The sequence below is a fragment of the Pagrus major genome, chromosome 21 (assembly GCF_040436345.1).
Source record: "Pagrus major chromosome 21, Pma_NU_1.0".
NCBI lineage: Eukaryota > Metazoa > Chordata > Actinopteri > Spariformes > Sparidae > Pagrus > Pagrus major.
The window spans coordinates 22,870,254-22,888,886 of NC_133235.1; the positions used below are offsets into that span (position 1 = coordinate 22,870,254).

The 18,633-nt window shown below is 41.1% G+C and overlaps 2 protein-coding genes across 2 annotated transcripts in view; one reads left to right on the forward strand and one right to left on the reverse strand.

Annotated features, from left to right (window-relative positions):
* LOC141016763 (A-type potassium channel modulatory protein DPP6-like) overlaps positions 1-1,675 on the forward strand; it is a 92,775-nt gene extending 91,100 nt beyond the window's left edge. Inside the window, exon 27 of the mRNA XM_073491302.1 lies at positions 355-1,675. Coding sequence (XP_073347403.1) covers positions 355-501 — 147 coding nt within the window. The 3' untranslated portion in view covers positions 502-1,675. The remainder of the gene's footprint in view (positions 1-354) is intronic.
* Positions 1,676-3,840: 2,165 nt separating this feature from the next.
* Positions 3,841-18,633, reverse strand: part of arhgap21b (Rho GTPase activating protein 21b) — a 37,116-nt gene continuing 22,323 nt past the window's right edge. The window contains 17 exon segments of the mRNA XM_073491020.1: positions 3,841-6,909; positions 7,025-7,056; positions 10,384-10,489; positions 11,317-11,484; positions 11,594-11,683; positions 11,785-11,858; positions 11,977-12,013; positions 12,015-12,056; positions 12,187-12,345; positions 12,457-12,599; positions 12,692-12,837; positions 12,971-13,032; positions 14,019-14,318; positions 14,418-14,543; positions 15,351-15,396; positions 15,517-15,619; positions 15,988-16,134. Of these exon segments, the coding sequence (XP_073347121.1) occupies positions 5,347-6,909; positions 7,025-7,056; positions 10,384-10,489; positions 11,317-11,484; positions 11,594-11,683; positions 11,785-11,858; positions 11,977-12,013; positions 12,015-12,056; positions 12,187-12,345; positions 12,457-12,599; positions 12,692-12,837; positions 12,971-13,032; positions 14,019-14,318; positions 14,418-14,543; positions 15,351-15,396; positions 15,517-15,619; positions 15,988-16,134 (3,344 nt within the window). The 3' untranslated portion in view covers positions 3,841-5,346.

Genomic DNA, 18,633 nt, shown 5'->3' on the forward strand with positions numbered 1-18,633 from the left:
GAGCAGATGAACTTCTTCTCAGGAAGCTCATGTGGTACAGTCGAAATCACAAAAACAATCTCCGCTGGTGAGATTGTTCCCACAACTTGTTTCCAAGACTTTCCAGACATAAATAATGCTACTGGTTGCAGATTAATATTCTAGTGATTGTTTCAGTTCCGATCTCGATGTTTTATGTACACGTGGGCATTTAAGTAACGTTTCTAGACAGAACTTAAGAAATTGTGAACCTATCCTGTTATTGTTGAAGCCGCAGAGGATATGCTTCATTTATCAGTTTTATTTTACTGTAAAGGATATTATATTGGAGTTTTGCAGCTCTGTATAAATCCATCCCTGTGTATGTATCTACAGATCTACCCAGACGAGGGACACTTCCTACACAGTGAAGGGACGCAGCAGCACCTGAGCCAATCCCTCGTCAACTTCTTCGAGGAGTGTTTCCGGGTGCCGGAGATACTGACGGAGGAGCAGCAGGAAGAGGACGAGGACGACAGTTAAACCTTCCCCCTCTGAGCAGCCCCGCAGCCAGCTACTACAGCACAATATGCAACTGATATTTCTAATCCGATCGACCCACACCACCTGCTGTCCAATCAGATTTTAGCTCCACTCTGACATCGCAGCACCTGCATGTGCAAAGGGGCCTTGGCCTACACCACCCCCCCATCCCCATCCTCTCCTCACACCTCGTGCTGACGAGGAAACCAGCCAGAAAGACAAAATAAATCTCAGACATGAACAGCCCTTATCTCTCTCTACTATTGGATTATACGGACTGGCGCTCCCTCTGGTGGACAAACAGAGGATCAACATAATGTCCATTGAGCAATGCGTCTCCATTTCAAACCAGGCACATTAATCGAGCGCTCTGCAGCACAAAATATCCCCCCCGTGAAGATCAGTTTATCGTATCAAGATTTATCTTTTGAGAGGCTGCCCGTTTCTGATTACCTTTGCCGACCAACCTGCTGATAATTGTGTTCATGAGTATGATTACTGCTACTTGTTTCTCAGAATTTCTCTGTTCAGTGTCGTGTCTATGAGTGGATGTCTGGCTGCATCAGTCTTTAGTTGCTTGACAAAACGAGGGCACAATGTGTGTTGTTACTTAAAAAAAAACAAAAAAAAACAAACAGTGTCTATACAAAAATGCTATGAAATCATATTTTCCCTCATCATATTTCTGAATTGAACTCTTGTTCTTTTAGTCACTGTGCCTTACTGTGGGTGAAGTGTTCATGTTAGGAAGCCCACATGACACTGAAGATGAGTAAACGTGGATAGGCCTTGTCTGAGCTGTGTATTCTGTTGAAAACTCAAAAACCAGATCATGATTTTATTTCCCTCAAATGTTATGAACCAGTTATTAGTGAGGGGAGTTTAAAATCGCATCTTATCTGAAAACATGGACAGAACTGAATACAAAGTAATTGTATGTCTGCTTGAAAGATGGTATTATACTGACAAATAATGTAAAGTACTTAGTTTGCAAATACAGTTCTTGATATTTACCTTCCAGACTGACATACTGGTGAGTTACTCTGCTGAATTTTCATTATTTTGTGAATTTCTTTGTGTGTTAAATGGCTCGACTCTCTCCTCATGTGACTTCTGTTAGTATTGTCAGTGGTTTCTAGTCAGCTGATGTACAAAGTGTATAAATCTTATATTGTTTAAGTCTTTATGTTGTATGTGCAACTTGTATATAAAGCATTTTGAAATGTACCTTTAGTTGGCGTCATTAGTCACTTTACATCACTGTAGTGTGTAAATCAATAGAGGACGTCACTGCCCTCTACTGTGCAGAAGAAGTTTTGCAGCACCGTTGAGGGCTGAGATTTTTGTAAAGACTTCATGCTCGGCTTGTAATAACAGGAAAATATGGAGGACCAAAACTGCCAAAATCAAAAATAAATATATGACTCAATAAATCAATTAATATCATTAAATGCACTAAAAATAATATTAACAATAAATGCAGGCATTAAAAATGTATTAAATAAAAGTGACATACATTGATTTTTTTTCTTTCTTCATTTTTTGCTTCTGTATTTATTTACCTTCACCTATTTCTTTACTTCTCTATTTAATTGGCTATTTTATTTATGAATGTATTCATTTTTAAATTCATTTATCTATGTTTTCCCTGAGACTGTTGATGATGGCCTCCAGTGTTGGAGCAAAATCGTTCTATGCAGTCTGGTGTTGGTCAGCCAATAGGCAAAAATGTTCGCACCAGTACACATTTTGAATCACGGCCTCCTTATTTGCTTGATGCATTAGGAATGCATGAAGAAATGTAAAAAGAAAATGAGGAAATAAATACTTGGGGAAATAATAGAGGGAAAAATGCAGAGGGAAAATGATTAATAAATAAACACATTTAAAAATGAATAAATACAATGGAAAATTAAATGGGAAAGTAAATTAATAGGGGAATTAGTACAAAGGTAAATAATGCAAAAGCAAACTAAAACATCAATTTTCAATTTTTTTCAAAATATTTAATCCCTACATTTATTTTGACTATTTCTTGTGCATTTAATGGAAAATTAATGTATTTATTGAGTCTTTTAATCATTTCTTTATTTTTGATCATGAGTTTCAGTCCAGCACAGAAAAAGCAAAGGTGGTGCTGATTATATTAACGATGGATCATTTCTATTCCAGTGTTCCAGTAACTCATTACAGTGAACCAGCATGCCCAGTATCATGACCCTGAAGCTGACGCAGCTAAATCATATTCAGCATCACTAATCTGATTATATTTGTCTATTACTACTGTGACAGTCTTGGAAAGCCAGCTGAATAAGACACTAAATGTATGATAGCATTTCTACTTTTTTCTTTAAAAATCATCCATCTGAATTAATGTGATTCGAGTCCCCCTGTTTCAAATTTCCAGAGGAAACTAAACTGTACAGAAGTGCACACATTTAGGTCACTTTTTATCTTAATTTTCATATCAATCCTAAACAGCAGTCTGCTGCTTGGATTAGTGCAATTCTGACATCAAAATTCAAAGTGAAAAATTCCAACTTGATCATCCACACTGCTCAAGAGTGATCCGACCTGATCAGGTTATGTTCTGTCAGTCATACGATCCAAGAAACTGAAAACTTCATACGAGAATTATCCGTCCAATTATCTTTAACTTCATTTTTTTTTATGCGTTATACATTTAAAGAAAGGCCGTGACAATTTAAATCTTATACTGAATAATTAATGTTGGATTTTAAGTAGCCCTTTACTTTTTTTCTGCTATGAAATATATTTCTTCTTAATTTATGTAGTTTGAATTTCCTTCTTTCCATTTTCAATTTAATTCAACTTGATCGTGAGTTTTTTCTTAAATAAAGGGTTTCAAACAATTCTCACAGAAACTGAAGTGTTCAGGGTTCAAGTTGCCTGAATTCAGTTGCTCCTTTTTTTAAACCAGACAACTCAAGATCTGAGAAACTCTGGTTCAAGTACTTGGAAAACCTTCAACCCATGTTTCATGTTTCACAGATTTTTTTTTTTATTTTAAAATCCCTTCTAATCCCACAATGGGGAAATTCTCTTTTTTAGATTTACACCAAAAAAGATGTGATCCGTCTTTTTGGATATAATCAGTGAAAACTGATCAATAACTTTAAATTAAACATAAAATAGTGTCAAAAAGCCACATTAAATCACATTAGATTCAATATTAAAAGATAACAAAACTTTTGAAGGCTTAAATTTCAAGAAATTTGATGTAGATATTCAATTTAGAAAGAAGATTTAAGCGATTAAAGACTTTCTTTGTTATAAATACTCCTGTGATTCAGTAAAAAAAGAAATAAAACCACCATCTGCCATTGACAAAATTTATTTCCAGTGTTTCAGGAGTCTGTGCACACCCCTCTAACAATCAGAGGAACACAGCATTGGTACAAACGCTCCAGCTCAATGAAGTGTTTCCTCATGCAGGGACCTCTCCACACAGAGAAGTACCAAACACAACACCCACACAGGCCACGAGCATCATCATCATCATCATCATCTTCATCAACTCACAATACTGTACTGAATCCTGCCAACTGATGGAAATGAAAAGTAAAGCAGCTAAAACATGGCATTTATATGTACATTTAAGTTACTTATTTTACAAGGAATATTTAAAATTCAAGTTCTGTTAAAATCAAAAAATGAAAAAACAGGAGAGAACAAAAAATGCGTATAAAACATGTTAAGACCAGAGTGGAATGCCTAAGGAATGGAAGCTCGGCATTTTGTTACAGAAACCTGGAGAATGACTGAGAATCGACGATAAAAATGTCATTCACAGTAACATCTTCGTGTCTCATCAAAGACAATATGGCACCCTTAACATTTCGTTGTGAGGCACTTCCTATTGAGAAGAAACATGATATTCTGATCTGATTACCCATTTTCTTTTTTTTTTCTTCAAACTTATTCTTCCTCATGCTGCCAGACAGATGTGTGAACCACGAACACTAAAACATAACACTTGCATCAGAGGGATGTTGTTCACTGCTCTTTAAAACCACATAACCGGGATGAATAAGAACTATGTTTCCATTTTGCATAAGTCCAGTGTCTCCTCGTCACCTTTGTACCTTTGGAAAGGCCCCTTTGACAGCAGACGGCTTGTAGGCGGTCCACACACACAGGCTGTACCAAAAACACAATTCAAGTACACAGAAAAATAGGGATATGTACACTTTAGAGTGAAACACAAGCATCTAAAGCTTTTAGTCAGTATTACAGCAAGCATGTCTGTACATTCTTCATTTGGTTACTGAGAGACTCACTGACTCTGAACATCGTAACTTTCTTTACACAAAAATAGTTCCTTTGCAATACTAAAAATCTCTTTAACTACTTCCTATTCATTCTAAAAGTCAGTTCATCCTTAAAGCCACTTTACTAAAACTCAACTCGAGTGTCATAGTTCACACTTCCTTGCGCAGACTTCACAAGCTCATCGTTTCTCGAGCCACAGGTCCTCTCAGTCTTCAGCATAACAGGGATTTGTATTAGGAGGGAGGAAATCCTCCTGCTCAGCCATCCCAAAGTCATTTGTCATTAAAAAAAAAAGAAAAAAAAGAAATTTAAAAGGTATAAACAAGATTTTGTTTCATGCTTCTACATGAGCAAGATCAACGATCCCTGTGTGCAGTAATTCTCTTTTCACAAGCACACACACAGTTACAGACGCACACACTCCAGACAATTTTTGTACAACATGCCCATTCACGAACATTGGTCACACAACAAACATTACACTGACAGACTCCCAAGTAGGTACACATCTCACAGACGAGAACATACACAGTCACGCACGTCCAACACTCCTCACAGGTACTGATAGAAGCGCGAATGGACCACCTGGGAACTCGTGAGTTTATGTGGGTGAGCGGTGGCTGAAAGGCTCAGATTCTTGCTCTGGGAGACGTCCCCGTTCAGCACCTCCGCTGCCCGATGTGGGAGTTCAGACGAGGACGAGGCGCCGAGGTTCTGGGAGCTTGCTCTGCACAGCGCCTCCTGCTGATCAGAGAGGTCCAGGCTGACCTCGGGATTGCTGGTGCGATGGCGCTCACGGGCAATCCAGTCCCTGATGGAGAAGTCTTGAGAGCTGCACTTGGGCTTCAGCTGGTCCACAGCAGACAGCTCAGAGCGAGAGCCTGAACCGATACCGACCTGCCAGTCTCCCAAAACGGACAGCTCGGCAAAGTCCCTCTGACCGCCCATGGTGTGCCTGCGTCTGATGTTCTTCTTCTTGCTGCGGCCCTCCGGGGACCGGCTCCTCTGGCTGCCCACACCAAACATGTCATCCACAGACATTCGCAGACGCACCTTCAGTCTGTCGGTGATCTTCAGCTTCCACGCTGGCTCAGCCTTATCTAACTCGCTACGAGACGAGGAGCTGAGGCTGCCTGTGGAGCGTCCTTTGACCGACCCCAACACACGTGACAGCCTGTTGGAATCTTTATCGCTCCACGCTCCTTCCAGTGAAGACTCGCTGTTGTGTTTCTGTTGAGCAGCTTTCTTCCTGGAAAGCGTATCACACTCAATGAGTCTGTGTGAGGGGAGGGGCCGAGGAGCTTCCTGAAGGTCACGCTGTTCCGCTTTTCCGACTGTAAACACCGACAGGTCGCTTTCACTGTCCGTCTCCATCGGCCTTCCCTCGCTGATCAGCTCACTCCTCTCATCGTCAGCGTCGTCTCCACCCCTGCTTTCTGCCACAGACTGCACTTCAGGACTGAGAGTGTTGAGCTCAGCTCCAGTCAGGAACGTCATGGAGGAGGTGGTAGAGTAGTCGGAGGTGATGGAGCAAACCTCTGCACCCAGCCCGCTCGGTCCTGCCTCTGGAGCCACCATCCTGCCTCGCCTCATTCTGGGCACCGACGCCTGAGAGCTGGTGCTGTTCATCGTACCGAGGTCGGACACCGTGTCATCATAGTTGGAAGGCGGGTCTGACAGAGAGGACTGGTGAGCCATCGGCATGCGGTAGCTGAGGTTCGGGGAATGGGAGGGCGAGGCGTAGGGTGAGCCGGCTCGAAGGGCAGAGGAAATGTGTTCTGTAGGCAGGGAGGGAGAGGGCTGTGATGTCAGGCTGCAAGAGAGAGACTCTTTCCTGTTGGGTGTGTTGAGCTGTTCCTCTGAGCTGTTCCTGTGCTTCTCTTTCTCACTGGCTTCATCCGTCTCCCCCTCCTCCTCGGTCCGGCTGTCTGGGGACCACAGAGGGTGCTGCTGGCTCTCCTCTGGGAGCTCCTTCTTAGGGAACACAGCGTCCAGGTCATCGTCTGAACTGCTGGGATGAGCTTTGTCCTTGGGCTTCTTACGCTTGCGGCTGGCGAAGAAGGAGGAGCGCAGCATCTCTTTGCTACACTGATCCTTCCCTGACCCCCACAAGCCCTGCGGATACAGAACAAAAACAGCATCGTCAAAACAAGACTTGTGAATATAAAAACAGCAAAGACAAAGGAATGAGGAATTTGTGTGAAACATGAGGAAGTGAGGAGGACATTACCTTTGATTTGGAGGAGTCACTACATGCTGAATCTGTATTAAAAAGAAGAGTATCATTAGTACAAGTCTGCCAACCCTCTGACTCGCTAAAAACAGTCAACAAGAAAAAGAAAGAGAAAAGGCAGATTAAAAGTTTGTACAGAGTGAAACTGGCACACATGACGATTATAATGAGAGCGGCTGAATGGAAGCAGATGACACATTTTCGGCTCAGAGAGAGAGACAGCAGGACAAGTAACCACACTAAGCACTATATGGAAAAGTGTAGAAAGCATCAGAAGAGGCCTGAGATGAAGGATGTGAGGAAAGGAAGTGAAGTGAAAACCCAGCGGTTAACCAAGACACAGAAAGCGGCTCATGCTCATGTATCGATGGAAACGACGGCACATCACGGACAAACACGTCAGTCACAGAGCATCACATGTAGCCACCAACCAGCTGTAGGCATTCTTTCCCAACTCAAGACATCACAGAGGAGAGGGAGTGATGAGGTTTGCTCTGACTGAGAGACTTAAGGGGCCTGAGCTGAACAGATCAGTGAGTGTGTGTCGTGGTCGATACAGCTGGCGCAGGCAAGCCTTAGTATAATGGAGAGGTTTCTCTTACTCCGAGCTAGATTAACTCCTGTGGGGGCTCTTTAATGTGTCGTTCTAAACAAAATAAAAGGCAAAACAAAGTTCATAAAACTTCCTTATCTCACTTTACAAAAAGAGGAAAACACGCAAACTGGAGCAAACAAAGATAAGCAGACCAATAGCCCATTTCGACCAAATAGTTACAGGAACCGCAAGAACTAAACTCAGGAACTGAATGTCCTCTTTAATGCATTTCCACCACATCTGAAAAACCCTAAAGATTCATCCATTAATGGATTTAAATCCATAATAACATTTGAGATACAATTTATCATGTTGTTGCTTGTATTTAAATGGATATAATGAATGGTTGCAAAGGAGACTATAACAGTTAAACAGCAATCAGCTGCAACACCAAAAAGACTGGCATGTTAAGTGATAACGTTGATGAGCTCATTACAATGCAATGTTCTGCTGGGAAACCTTGGGTCCTGGCATTCACGTGGATGCCACTGGACACACACTACCCATACAAATAAAGGTGAAGAGCAAGTACATGCCATCATAGCTATGGCCCACCTAACAGGACCGTGTGCCCTGACCATCCTAAAAACTGCTCAGGAAAGGCTTGAGGAACATGACGGGGCCTCTGTGGATCTGTTTCAATCCGGCACATCCCACTGATGCATGATCAGATTGGGATCTGGGAAAGTTGGAGGCCATGTCGACGGCTCAAGCTCTTTGTCACGCTCCCTTGGACATTCCTCCTGAGCAGTTTTTTGTTTTTGTGGCATGGAGGTGCACATTGTCCACTGTCCCAGGAGTGCCACTGCCATGAGAGGTAGTTCTTGGTCCACAATAGTGGGGGATGGCTGGTGCATGTCAAGTGGCATCTACATGAATGTCAGGGCCAAGGTTTTCTCTACAGAACATTGCATTTTAACAAGATGATCAACATCATTCACTCTAACAGTTAGTCCGACTCATCCTAATATTCTTCCAGTGGGATCAAGTGCTTGCTTACTGTTTGAATAAAGGTGTAAGTAATCTTATGAGCAGCAAGGTTCAGTTCAGCAATCAGTGACGCTCAGTTCAGCAATCAGCGACATTCTGCACTGCCCTTGCCCTGGAGTATTAGATGCTCTTTCAAAATGAATGCAACATTCCTGAGTTCCTGAAGGACCCCTGAAAGAGTTCCTGCGGTGGAAACGGGCTATTAATGATCTAACGTAGGTTCAAAACGTGTGTGTGTCAGTGTGTAGCGCAGGGCTGGATAGGGAGACAGTGTGAGGAACATGTTAGTGATGGATGTAGGTGTTCTACATCATGTAATAGCGGGAGATGTGGAAGTATGTGATGTTTCTAATGTTGAATGAGGACAAAGATCTTGTAATAAAGACATCACAGACAACAAATCAAACAAAAAGACACAGGAGGAAGCACCTGAAACAAAAAAAAAAAAACCTTCCTGTCCCGGCAAATACCACTACATCTACATGTTCCATCCACTGCTCTGTGACTGCTTGTCAACAAGCCATTAAGTCTTGAAGCAATACGTCGTATTAACACGTAGTTGTATGTGTGGGTTGTATTTGAGTGTAAACGCATGTGTGCTGGGGGAACATCCAGCTCAGTCCCACCACTACGACCCCACCCCTCAGACATCATGACAGATTATGCCACATGACCGGAGAGGTTAACCGTACCATGCTACTTGTCCTTGCGATCAGCTTTAGAGACAACAAGAGACAGCAGAAGGGCTTTCAGAGAAAGTACAGCAGCATCGCTCTGTATCCCCTCAATTTAGGGTATTGGTTTATATATGAGACGTGCACACCACAGGAAAAATGACAAACATCGACTTCTCTTTCTTTCTTTTTTATCTTTTTTCCTCCTTTCGCCCAAATTTAAAAGAGCTGCGGGTTTCTGCAGACTAGGCAGCTACACTGGGCACAACACTCGTCCTTCTTCCTACAGTCCCAGCTGTCCATCACTGACAAAACAGAGTCCATCAGTGACATCATCGAGTGATAGACGCCGCCCACTTGGCCTGTGTCAAGATTGGGTAATGTGTGAGTGCTGGACAGGGATAAGGGAGAAAAACAACACACTACACACAGAAGGGCAGAGGTCAGAAGGGTTAAAACTTCCATCGTTTCTTTTTTGTCTGTTAAGATTTTCTTTGGGAAAGAACATGCCGGGATTGTGTGAGAGACGAGGAGGAGGGGAAGAAAAGAACTGAAAGAAAAGGAGTCGTCGTCTCAACACAGGTAAAAGCACAGGGAGAAAAAATGACTTGAGCCAGAGGAAATAAAGAGTAAAGCAAACAAATGAACGGAAATAAAACTTGAGGACAATTTTATCTCTTTGGGCAAAAAAAACGAAACATTGAAACAAAACAAGACTTTTATCCAAAATGAATAAATTAATAAAAACAAAGCTCTACATACTGCAAGGTATTTTTCAACAAATTTCCAATGGTTTAACCACAAAATATATTAATTGAATAATTGTTGAAAAAGCCTCCATTAACATAAACACAAATAAAACTTATTAGGCTTCTTTTTGCTCAAAGCATTTAAAATTATGGCAAATAGGCATGATGTTCATTGTCTTAGCAATTAAAATTGACACACTGCTAACATTCAATCTTACAATAAGCCTTTAGCACAAATATTTAACAGTTTTATCAACTATTTATGAAATCTATTATTGCTGCCATGATAATGTATTTGCTGTGGTAATGCTGGATGCTGCTCCTAAGAGAAAACTTTCTCAGATTTACCTGAGACTTCGCCCGGTGACGGTGCGCACCGTCCGATGTTTGAGAGCAGGTGGTCGATATTGGGCACAGGCTGAGACTGCACTGTGCTCTCCTGCTCAGCTGTGGTCTGGAGGACAGTACACACAAGGACAAAAAAAGAGAGACAAAGAGGAGATAAAAGACTGAACACAAAACATAAATGGAAAAATAGATAAACAACCACCATAAATGAAGGAGATGCATTTTATTTAAAACTGCATTAATTGAATTCCTGAAGCGATTATCTCCAATTCATGAGAGAAATATCTGGTTCTTAAGCTGCAAAATGCTCCACTCTGTCCATCAGCTGGTCGCCAACTCTGTCTGCAGTTTGGTGCAGGGCAGGTAGTGTACACTGGCTTAATCAGAGCTTTTTTAGGTAACAATTGCTGCCTGCTGCAGCTTAAAGCGGTGAAATTGAACCAAATAATAAAGTTGTTGTAACTAGCGTTTATTTTCATTGCTAATTATTTTCTCAGTCGACGAGTTGTTTAGTTTATAAACTGTCAAATAAATGGTGAAAATCAGTGTTTCCCAAAGCCTGAGATGACATCCTCAAATGTTTTATATTCATATTCACATTTAAGATTCACATTTTCTTTTTTTTAAAGACTCAAAATAATTAGTTGATTATTAAAATAATTGCCTTTCAATTTAATAATTAGTAACTAGCTCTGGACACCTCATTTATGTTGTGATAATTTTCTGTGAGTTCATGAATATGAGTGACACATTACTTACATTACATCACACTGAGTCATTTGAGCCATGACGTGTACAAAATATTGATTAATGCAGTTTTAAATACCCATGTGTATAAAGAGAACAGAATGAAATTAGGTTATCTATGATGAGAGTTGTTATCTTTCGTGATCCTAACAAAAGAAAAAAGAAAACAAATGAATTGCCACATACAACAGGGTCGTCATCACAGTCATCAGTGAAGAACCAGTCGTACTGCTGGATAAGGTTCTCAACTATCTTGCACTGGTCCGGCATGTGATTGACCATGTTGGCCATGTTGTCCTCAGAGTTTCTGACGAGCGTAGGACCAAACACGATCGCCAGATTACGAGGCTCCATCTAAATAGATGAGGTTAGGACGAATCAGCTTTAATGACATAATCCCCGAAGGATTGGAGGGTGTTAAACTAATGACATTAACACTGACAGATCCTGTTAACGGTCGTACCTTGTTCTTTTCACAGTTGTCAGAAACCTTCTTAAGGTGAGCACAAAGGTATTTCAGAGTTTCAAAGTGATGATCAGGTAATTCATGGATCTGCAAGAATTGACAAAAAGGGGAGAGAGTCTCAGGATTAATGGTTTGCTTAATGTAATGCCATTCAATTAAATGCTGCTCATATTAGATTTTTCACTCACCAGCCTCTTGAGCTCTTTTAATCTCTCCACTGAGTCTTCTGTTCTGTTGGCTTCAATAAAATCAGCATACTTTTCTGTGAAGAGAGCAGGAAAACCCTCACTGTGAGCTGCAAAAAGGAGCAATCTGACAGAAAATCCAACACTGTTCCAGTTTTTTTCTTGTTGACTTTCAATGATGTTACAAGTTCTCACCATTTGTAAACAGAGGGTCAGGAAGTTTTCGGAAAAAAGGACTTCAGTAAACTACTGATGACATTGAGGTCCCGCCATTTCTGCAGAGAAGTGAGAGATTGTTGGAGCATTACGTTAAAGCACTCCTCACATTGTAAATCTGTCACTGCTAAACGATGTTGTCAGCAAAGCGGCACACCGTACTCTGCAACCAAACTGTCAGTCACTCACGTCTTCCTGGATGTCGATGTCATTCATGCCTTTACTGTTGAGCTCCTCCTGCATGCTGGAGATGGCAGCGTTGTTCCCAGGGACTCTGTAGATTCCCGTGTACTCCAGACCTCTCTCCTCCACCACGTTACAGCACACTTCCACGATCAGAGGAACAAACTGCACAACACACAATCAGCAGGAAGATGTTACATGTGACATATGACTGATGTCATATTTTTAATACACGGCCTGCATCGTGAGATTTGTTTCTCATTTCCTCAGACTCACCCTGTTTGTCTGTGCAGCTGGACAGTCATCAAGCCGCACCCCAAACGTGACCCCAGCTGGAGTCTTTTTTTCAAAGGGCTTCCTCATGATCCCTGCGATGCCAATTTTCCAAGCACCTCTGTCCCGTGGTGGACTGGAGTCATCTGACAGAGTAAACACACACAAGAGGACATAAAATAACCATGTAATGTCAGAAATGCCCTCTGATTACACTAAATGGAATTATTGTCATTACCTTTCAGCGCCCTCCGGTCCTCTCCTGTTTTGGGTGAATGAGGACTGTGGCCCCTGCCGTCTGCTTTACCTCCCAGGAAGGCTTGTTTGATGCTGAGGGACTGGCGGGAAGTTTTGGGGGACGGTTCAGACCTGCTGCTGGGAGCGCTGATCCAGACAAAGAGCAAAAAAACCCACATATACAGCAATATTAACAGTAAGTTTGCATACTATAAAATGGGTAGATGAGTGGTCAGGTACTTTGACGGATCCCCAGGGGGCGATGTGGAGTCCTGCATACCTGATCATGTTGTACTCTTTGATCTTTCGACTGATCAAGTCCTGACTTGTTACAGCAGCATTCTGTGATGACGGCAGAAACACATTAAGGATGGTCATTAAATACAGTTATAACTAAGTTTCTTCTTCATTACAAGCAAGTTGATTTAGATTTTTATATTTAATATGATTGAACATAATTGTTTGGAGAACTACTTTGTTTGGTTTACAGGCAATATCAAATCACTAAAAGGGCCTTCCCAGTCATTATACATAATAATTTATGCATAATACATGATATATGCTATACATACTGCACATCTAAACCTGTGATATAATATAATACAAACATTCACTTGACAGACTGGATAACATACTGAAGGTAAACTGCAGACAGGCCAAGAACTGTACAAATGTCACAAGTGAAGTAGTTTGCGGTCGGAGTCCCTCATCCTCTGAACCCAAGAAAGAATACAAGAGCTTCAACTTTATTCAATTTATCCAAGGAAGATAACTCTGCCTATACAGTCTAATAACTCAAAGCATGACAAAGTGACAAAATAAAATTGAAAAAGGCCCGGATTACAGAACACAAATATTTCTGCGTTACAGATTTGATTTAATGTTTTGATCTGTGGTCAAACTGGTTTATGTTGGTAATAAGGGCAGTCTCAATGGGCAGTTTCACTACTATAACTCCAAGTGTCTCAAAATAGGTGCTACTTTTTTTACAAAACATTTCTAATCTTACCTAATTATGTGCTGCCAGACCTCTTAGGCATTTCATAAATAAAGCCTGTAATCCTCTTCATCTTCCCGACGCCTTTATTGTGTTTTACTCAAAGACTAACTTTGTTTTGCTTTGTTGTGAACCCGACGGGTGTGCTCCTAATTTCTTTCAAACCTCTGGTGAAGTCTGGTCTAAACTTGTTGGTTTTTCCTGTAACCCTAAACAACCAACAGTGCTACGCTTTGTTAAAATTTTCCAGACCGCATTATTTTAGCTAGACGTGAGGCTACAAGAGATCCTAACAACTTGGCAATGCTACATGAGTCTTGCAAGAACACACCTCTTCATCTGGGTTACTGTTTTCCTGAATGACTCGGATCCAGGTCAGCATGTCGTCCCTCCCTTCTGCCTGGAATAAATACTCGCAGTCTGAGGTGGTGAGTCGCAGCACGTTCTTGCGCCTCGTGTCGCTATAGGAGATGTCAATCAGACAGGCCTTGATGCTGATTTGCGGCGGCTCCTCGTCAGATTGCGTGGAAGCATGAGACTGTGCATCTTTCCTGTCTTTGAAGAGAGTGAGGGTGTGACCTTGTAGAACAGCGTACATCTGCTTCCACGATTTCATTCCTCCACCGACACGCTACAGAGGCAGAGACAAGAGAGAAAGAGAAATACTTAAACATCATAACGTTAGTGACGTATATGGCTGTTAAACAAATACATGAGTGTGCAGGCATACCTTGTTTTTATCTGTAGTAAGTTGCCTAAAATTGAGATAACCTTCTTTGGAAGAATCTGCAAAGATACCCGAAGAAGAATCCCTTCGAGATCCAGAATCCCCAGAAGATTTATGCCCATCCAGAGCCTGCAAGTGTGAATTCATGACACATTGTTTGTCATTATTAGCTGACAGTGGAGTGTGACATGAAGCATGAGGAAAGTGAGAGAAGAAGATGACATGCAACAAGGATCTTTGAGTAGATTCTAACTGGGGATCTTACAGTTACATGGTCACCAAGACATCCCAATATCTAAAACATCTATGTCTCAAAACACTTCACAAGGAAGCCAGTGAGGTAAATTGAGAGAGCATCAAACCCTGCCTGACAACATCCATAAATCAAAACTGTTTCAGGAAACATGTCACATACCATGTCAAATAGATTAAAATGACTACTTTAAATTCATTGGACCTGTAGGTTGTGTTATATAAAGAGCAACAAGTTTCCTACTTCGACCCATTTTGACCAAACAACCTGAGACAAAGATTCATTAAATTTAGATTTGTAAAAATAGGGATCAGGAGGTTTTTAGCTCTAGTTTTCGTTGGTATAGTAATGGTTACTTCCTCAGTTTTTCTCAAAAACTGGATCCCATTTCTCCGTTAGCCTTAAGGTTTCTGTAAAATTTGGGGTAAAGTACAGACCATCTACTCAGATTGTTGTCTCATCAAATTTTACTTAAATCCAAAGCAGTTAAACATGGATTTCTATTTGCACACGTGTAAATAAATTACTATCTGGTCATTCCAAGTGTATTTTAATGCTAGGTAAAATGGAGCCAGTGTCAGAAAACAGAACAGGGTAACAGGGTAAAAGCTGGAAAGAAAAAAGAAAAAGAAAAAAAGATAACATCAATCTGGCATTGTGCGTGTAATTCCATCGTTCCTCACCTTTCTCAGGCCCCTGAAACTCGGCATATGCTTACTTGAAGATCTTCTGAAGAAATTGAAGAACAACAGAGACGGACATATTTCAAGTCAGAGACCAGGTTGGACTAATTTACAACTCAATCCAAATGTTAAAGAATAAAAGAATCTAATCCTAATATGCGCTCACCCTCTGCCCTCCTCCTGATAGTTATCCAGACCCTCATCATAGGACTTGGACCGCTCTGTTTTACTGGCTGTATCAGACTCCAACAATGCACTTCTCAGTGACTCTATACAAGGATGAAAAAAATGAATTTGGAGGATGCAGGTTTGGAGCTTCAGCTGTCGTTTAAACAAATGTTAAGGAAAATCAGTGAAACTATAACATTTCAACAACACTGTGCTGGGTTAAGGTGATTCACTTGTATTTACTGAGCATGTAAATAGATGGACTTTAGGATTAACTGAACACTACACCGAAAATTTCAAAAGTTAGTGTTAAAATGATTAGTTGAATAGTCAACTGAAAGAAAATCAATCCATGATAACTTAACTAAGTGTGTAATCAATAAGGTTATACCATGGAAAAATAAAATAATTCTTTAGAGACAAGCTCTGACTGACATATACATCATTCAACCAACCAAATGTCGTTTACCTTGGTCATGTGACAGCTGACGACGAATGGGAGGGCACGGTGAGTCAGGGCTGGAGGGACCTGTCATTATGGATGGTGCAACAGATATCACAGCGGAGGGTGGAATAGGAGCAGCGTTGCGGTCGACACTGGGACTGATTGGCTCATCTATGATGACAATACAACGTTCAGTGTCAGCACAGAGATGAAATACATCTTTTGTTCTATTTGCACATTATGTCTCCGACTGGAAGAATGCAAGCCTGCTCAACATTTATCTTTACCATCTGTATATCAAAGACAACTTCATTAACTATAATCATCTGTGGGATTTAGGAAAAATTTAAAACAGTCTTCCTGTGACTCACATGGCTAACATGCCTCACCACAGCTGAGATTCATAACAGATCATCTTCTGACATGCTTTCTGAGAGAGAGAAGGAAGTTCTTAACTCATGAGTACTGTACGGCCCACTCCTGGCACTTCAAGCCTGAAACAGCTCTGAGTACAAAGCTGCTCTCTGCAGCCGAGGGGCTTTTGGTGCTAAATTTAAAAGGAACTGTCCTAGTTCTAGCCTGCACCCAACTTTGAAACGGGGCAAAGGAAAAGGATGTCACAATCTCCACAAAAAGGTCCATCAGGCTACCTTACTGAGGTCCTGCCCATCACTGATAAACCTTATTTAGGTAGAAACAACTTCAATTTTTGTCAACTGTCTCTTAGAGATCAACAGTCTCTTTCACTAAACTCTGCATACATAAAAAGTCCATGACAAACCTAAACTTAAATGCACACAGTGATCTTTTGCATATGATGCACAAATACAGCACAATGATCAGAACAACTCTTTCTTCAGCTGCTGGTAAAACGCTCACAGTCCTGACAGGTCCTACACCAGGCAGCTTGCTACAGCAACACTGAAAAATTTCTGCCCCAGGCTCAAACTGTTCACCAGCATCATCATGAAGGACTCCAGTACAACATTACTCCAAAAGACTTGGACACACTGCTACTGCAAGTGTATCCAAAATTAGACTGCATAGCTACAAATATCCATGGCCAGACTCAATATTTACTGTGAAAATAAAAAATAAAACCACAGCGTCACCATCTAAGGAAGATATAAGATAAAAGATATGACCTGCCTGTAGATTAGCTAAAAAAAGCGATGGATTGGACTAAGTCCTGGACCAGTGGGCTTTCAAACAGGCTATTGATGGAGGCCGAGAGGCTTACACAATCAAGGCACTGTTCTCCTGGGCCGGGGCACCAGTCCCAGAATGGTGGTGTTGCGGCATCACCACTGTCACTGCCTGCTTTGTCTGCACCTGGCCTGTCAGGCCGCCTTTACTTGAACGGTAGAAACACTGTAAACCAAAAGTGTAGTGACCTCAGATACTCTGCACATGCAACTGAAAACTGTCACATGTTCCCTTAATTCAAGAGCAATAACTTTTATTTAGCACTGCAGAGGGAAGTGGGTCCGCATGACTTAGAGTAAGAAGAAATGAACTCTAATAAACTTACACTTCTAAACAAGTTTACATAAAAAAGCCATTCCTCCTGCCCATCCCTATCTATATAAATGGGGTGGACAAAATTAAGCCCTGTTTGCACAGGACTAGTATTACCTGGAGATCTCTAGTAATTTGTAATAATTGCAGAAGTCGTCTATGATTTTAATCCTGTGTGAATCTGCCATGTCCGTCATTGGTAAAGTAAAAATTCCACTGCATATTATCAACCATATTTTGCCAGACACAGTGGTCATGTGGGGCGAATTAGATGTTGGTGATTTGCTTTGTAAAAATCTGTTTTCTGTTGTCAGAAAGCTGAACAAGTAAGAAATTTGATCGCGACTCATAATAATGTTAGTAAATACGTGTAAAATACAGACTTCGCTTATCCAGCGTAAATGTGCTACACAAACACAGACGTGAGGTGGCTGTCTCTATGAGGTGACCTGGTAATACTAGGCCCATGCAAATAGGGCTTTAGAGTGCATTGCTTTTAAGTGGTGTACATAATAAACTGACAGCTGCATGTATATTATTAAAGATGTAAACTTAACAGAAGTGAGCAGGCCTTTGAAGGTTAATCTTTGAGATTAGTGAATAAGAAACATCTTTTAAATTAATTTGTACCATACGTTCGATTTATCCTACACCAAACTGCTTCAAAAGACCCAAATTAAACTCAGAAACTAACTCTTCTCCCATGGGTCAAACTAAAACCTTCCAGTACTGTCTCTGCCTGTGACCTAGTTCCTCCATACAGGCTACCTGCAGAGAACAAAACGTTTCCTGTACTGTGCGACCTTCCAAAGCATAAGTAGATCGGAAGTTACATTACGCTGATTCGTGTCTTTTGCTCGGGGACTGACCATTTTTCTGATGAACCAGCCTAATCATACAAAAGTAACACTAAGACCTAAGACAAATACAGAGAAGATTAAATAACAGAATATCCACTCTCCCAGAACCTGTAATTTCCATTTTACATTACTGGTAGAGAGGCAGATGGATAGACAGACACCCAAACATTCATAATAAATATAAGAGACAGATGGGGAAAGACAAACATAAAGACAGACAATATAAATCCAAATATATGATGTATGTTCAATCTGACAGTAGATTTCAAGATGACATTTAAGAAATATAAAA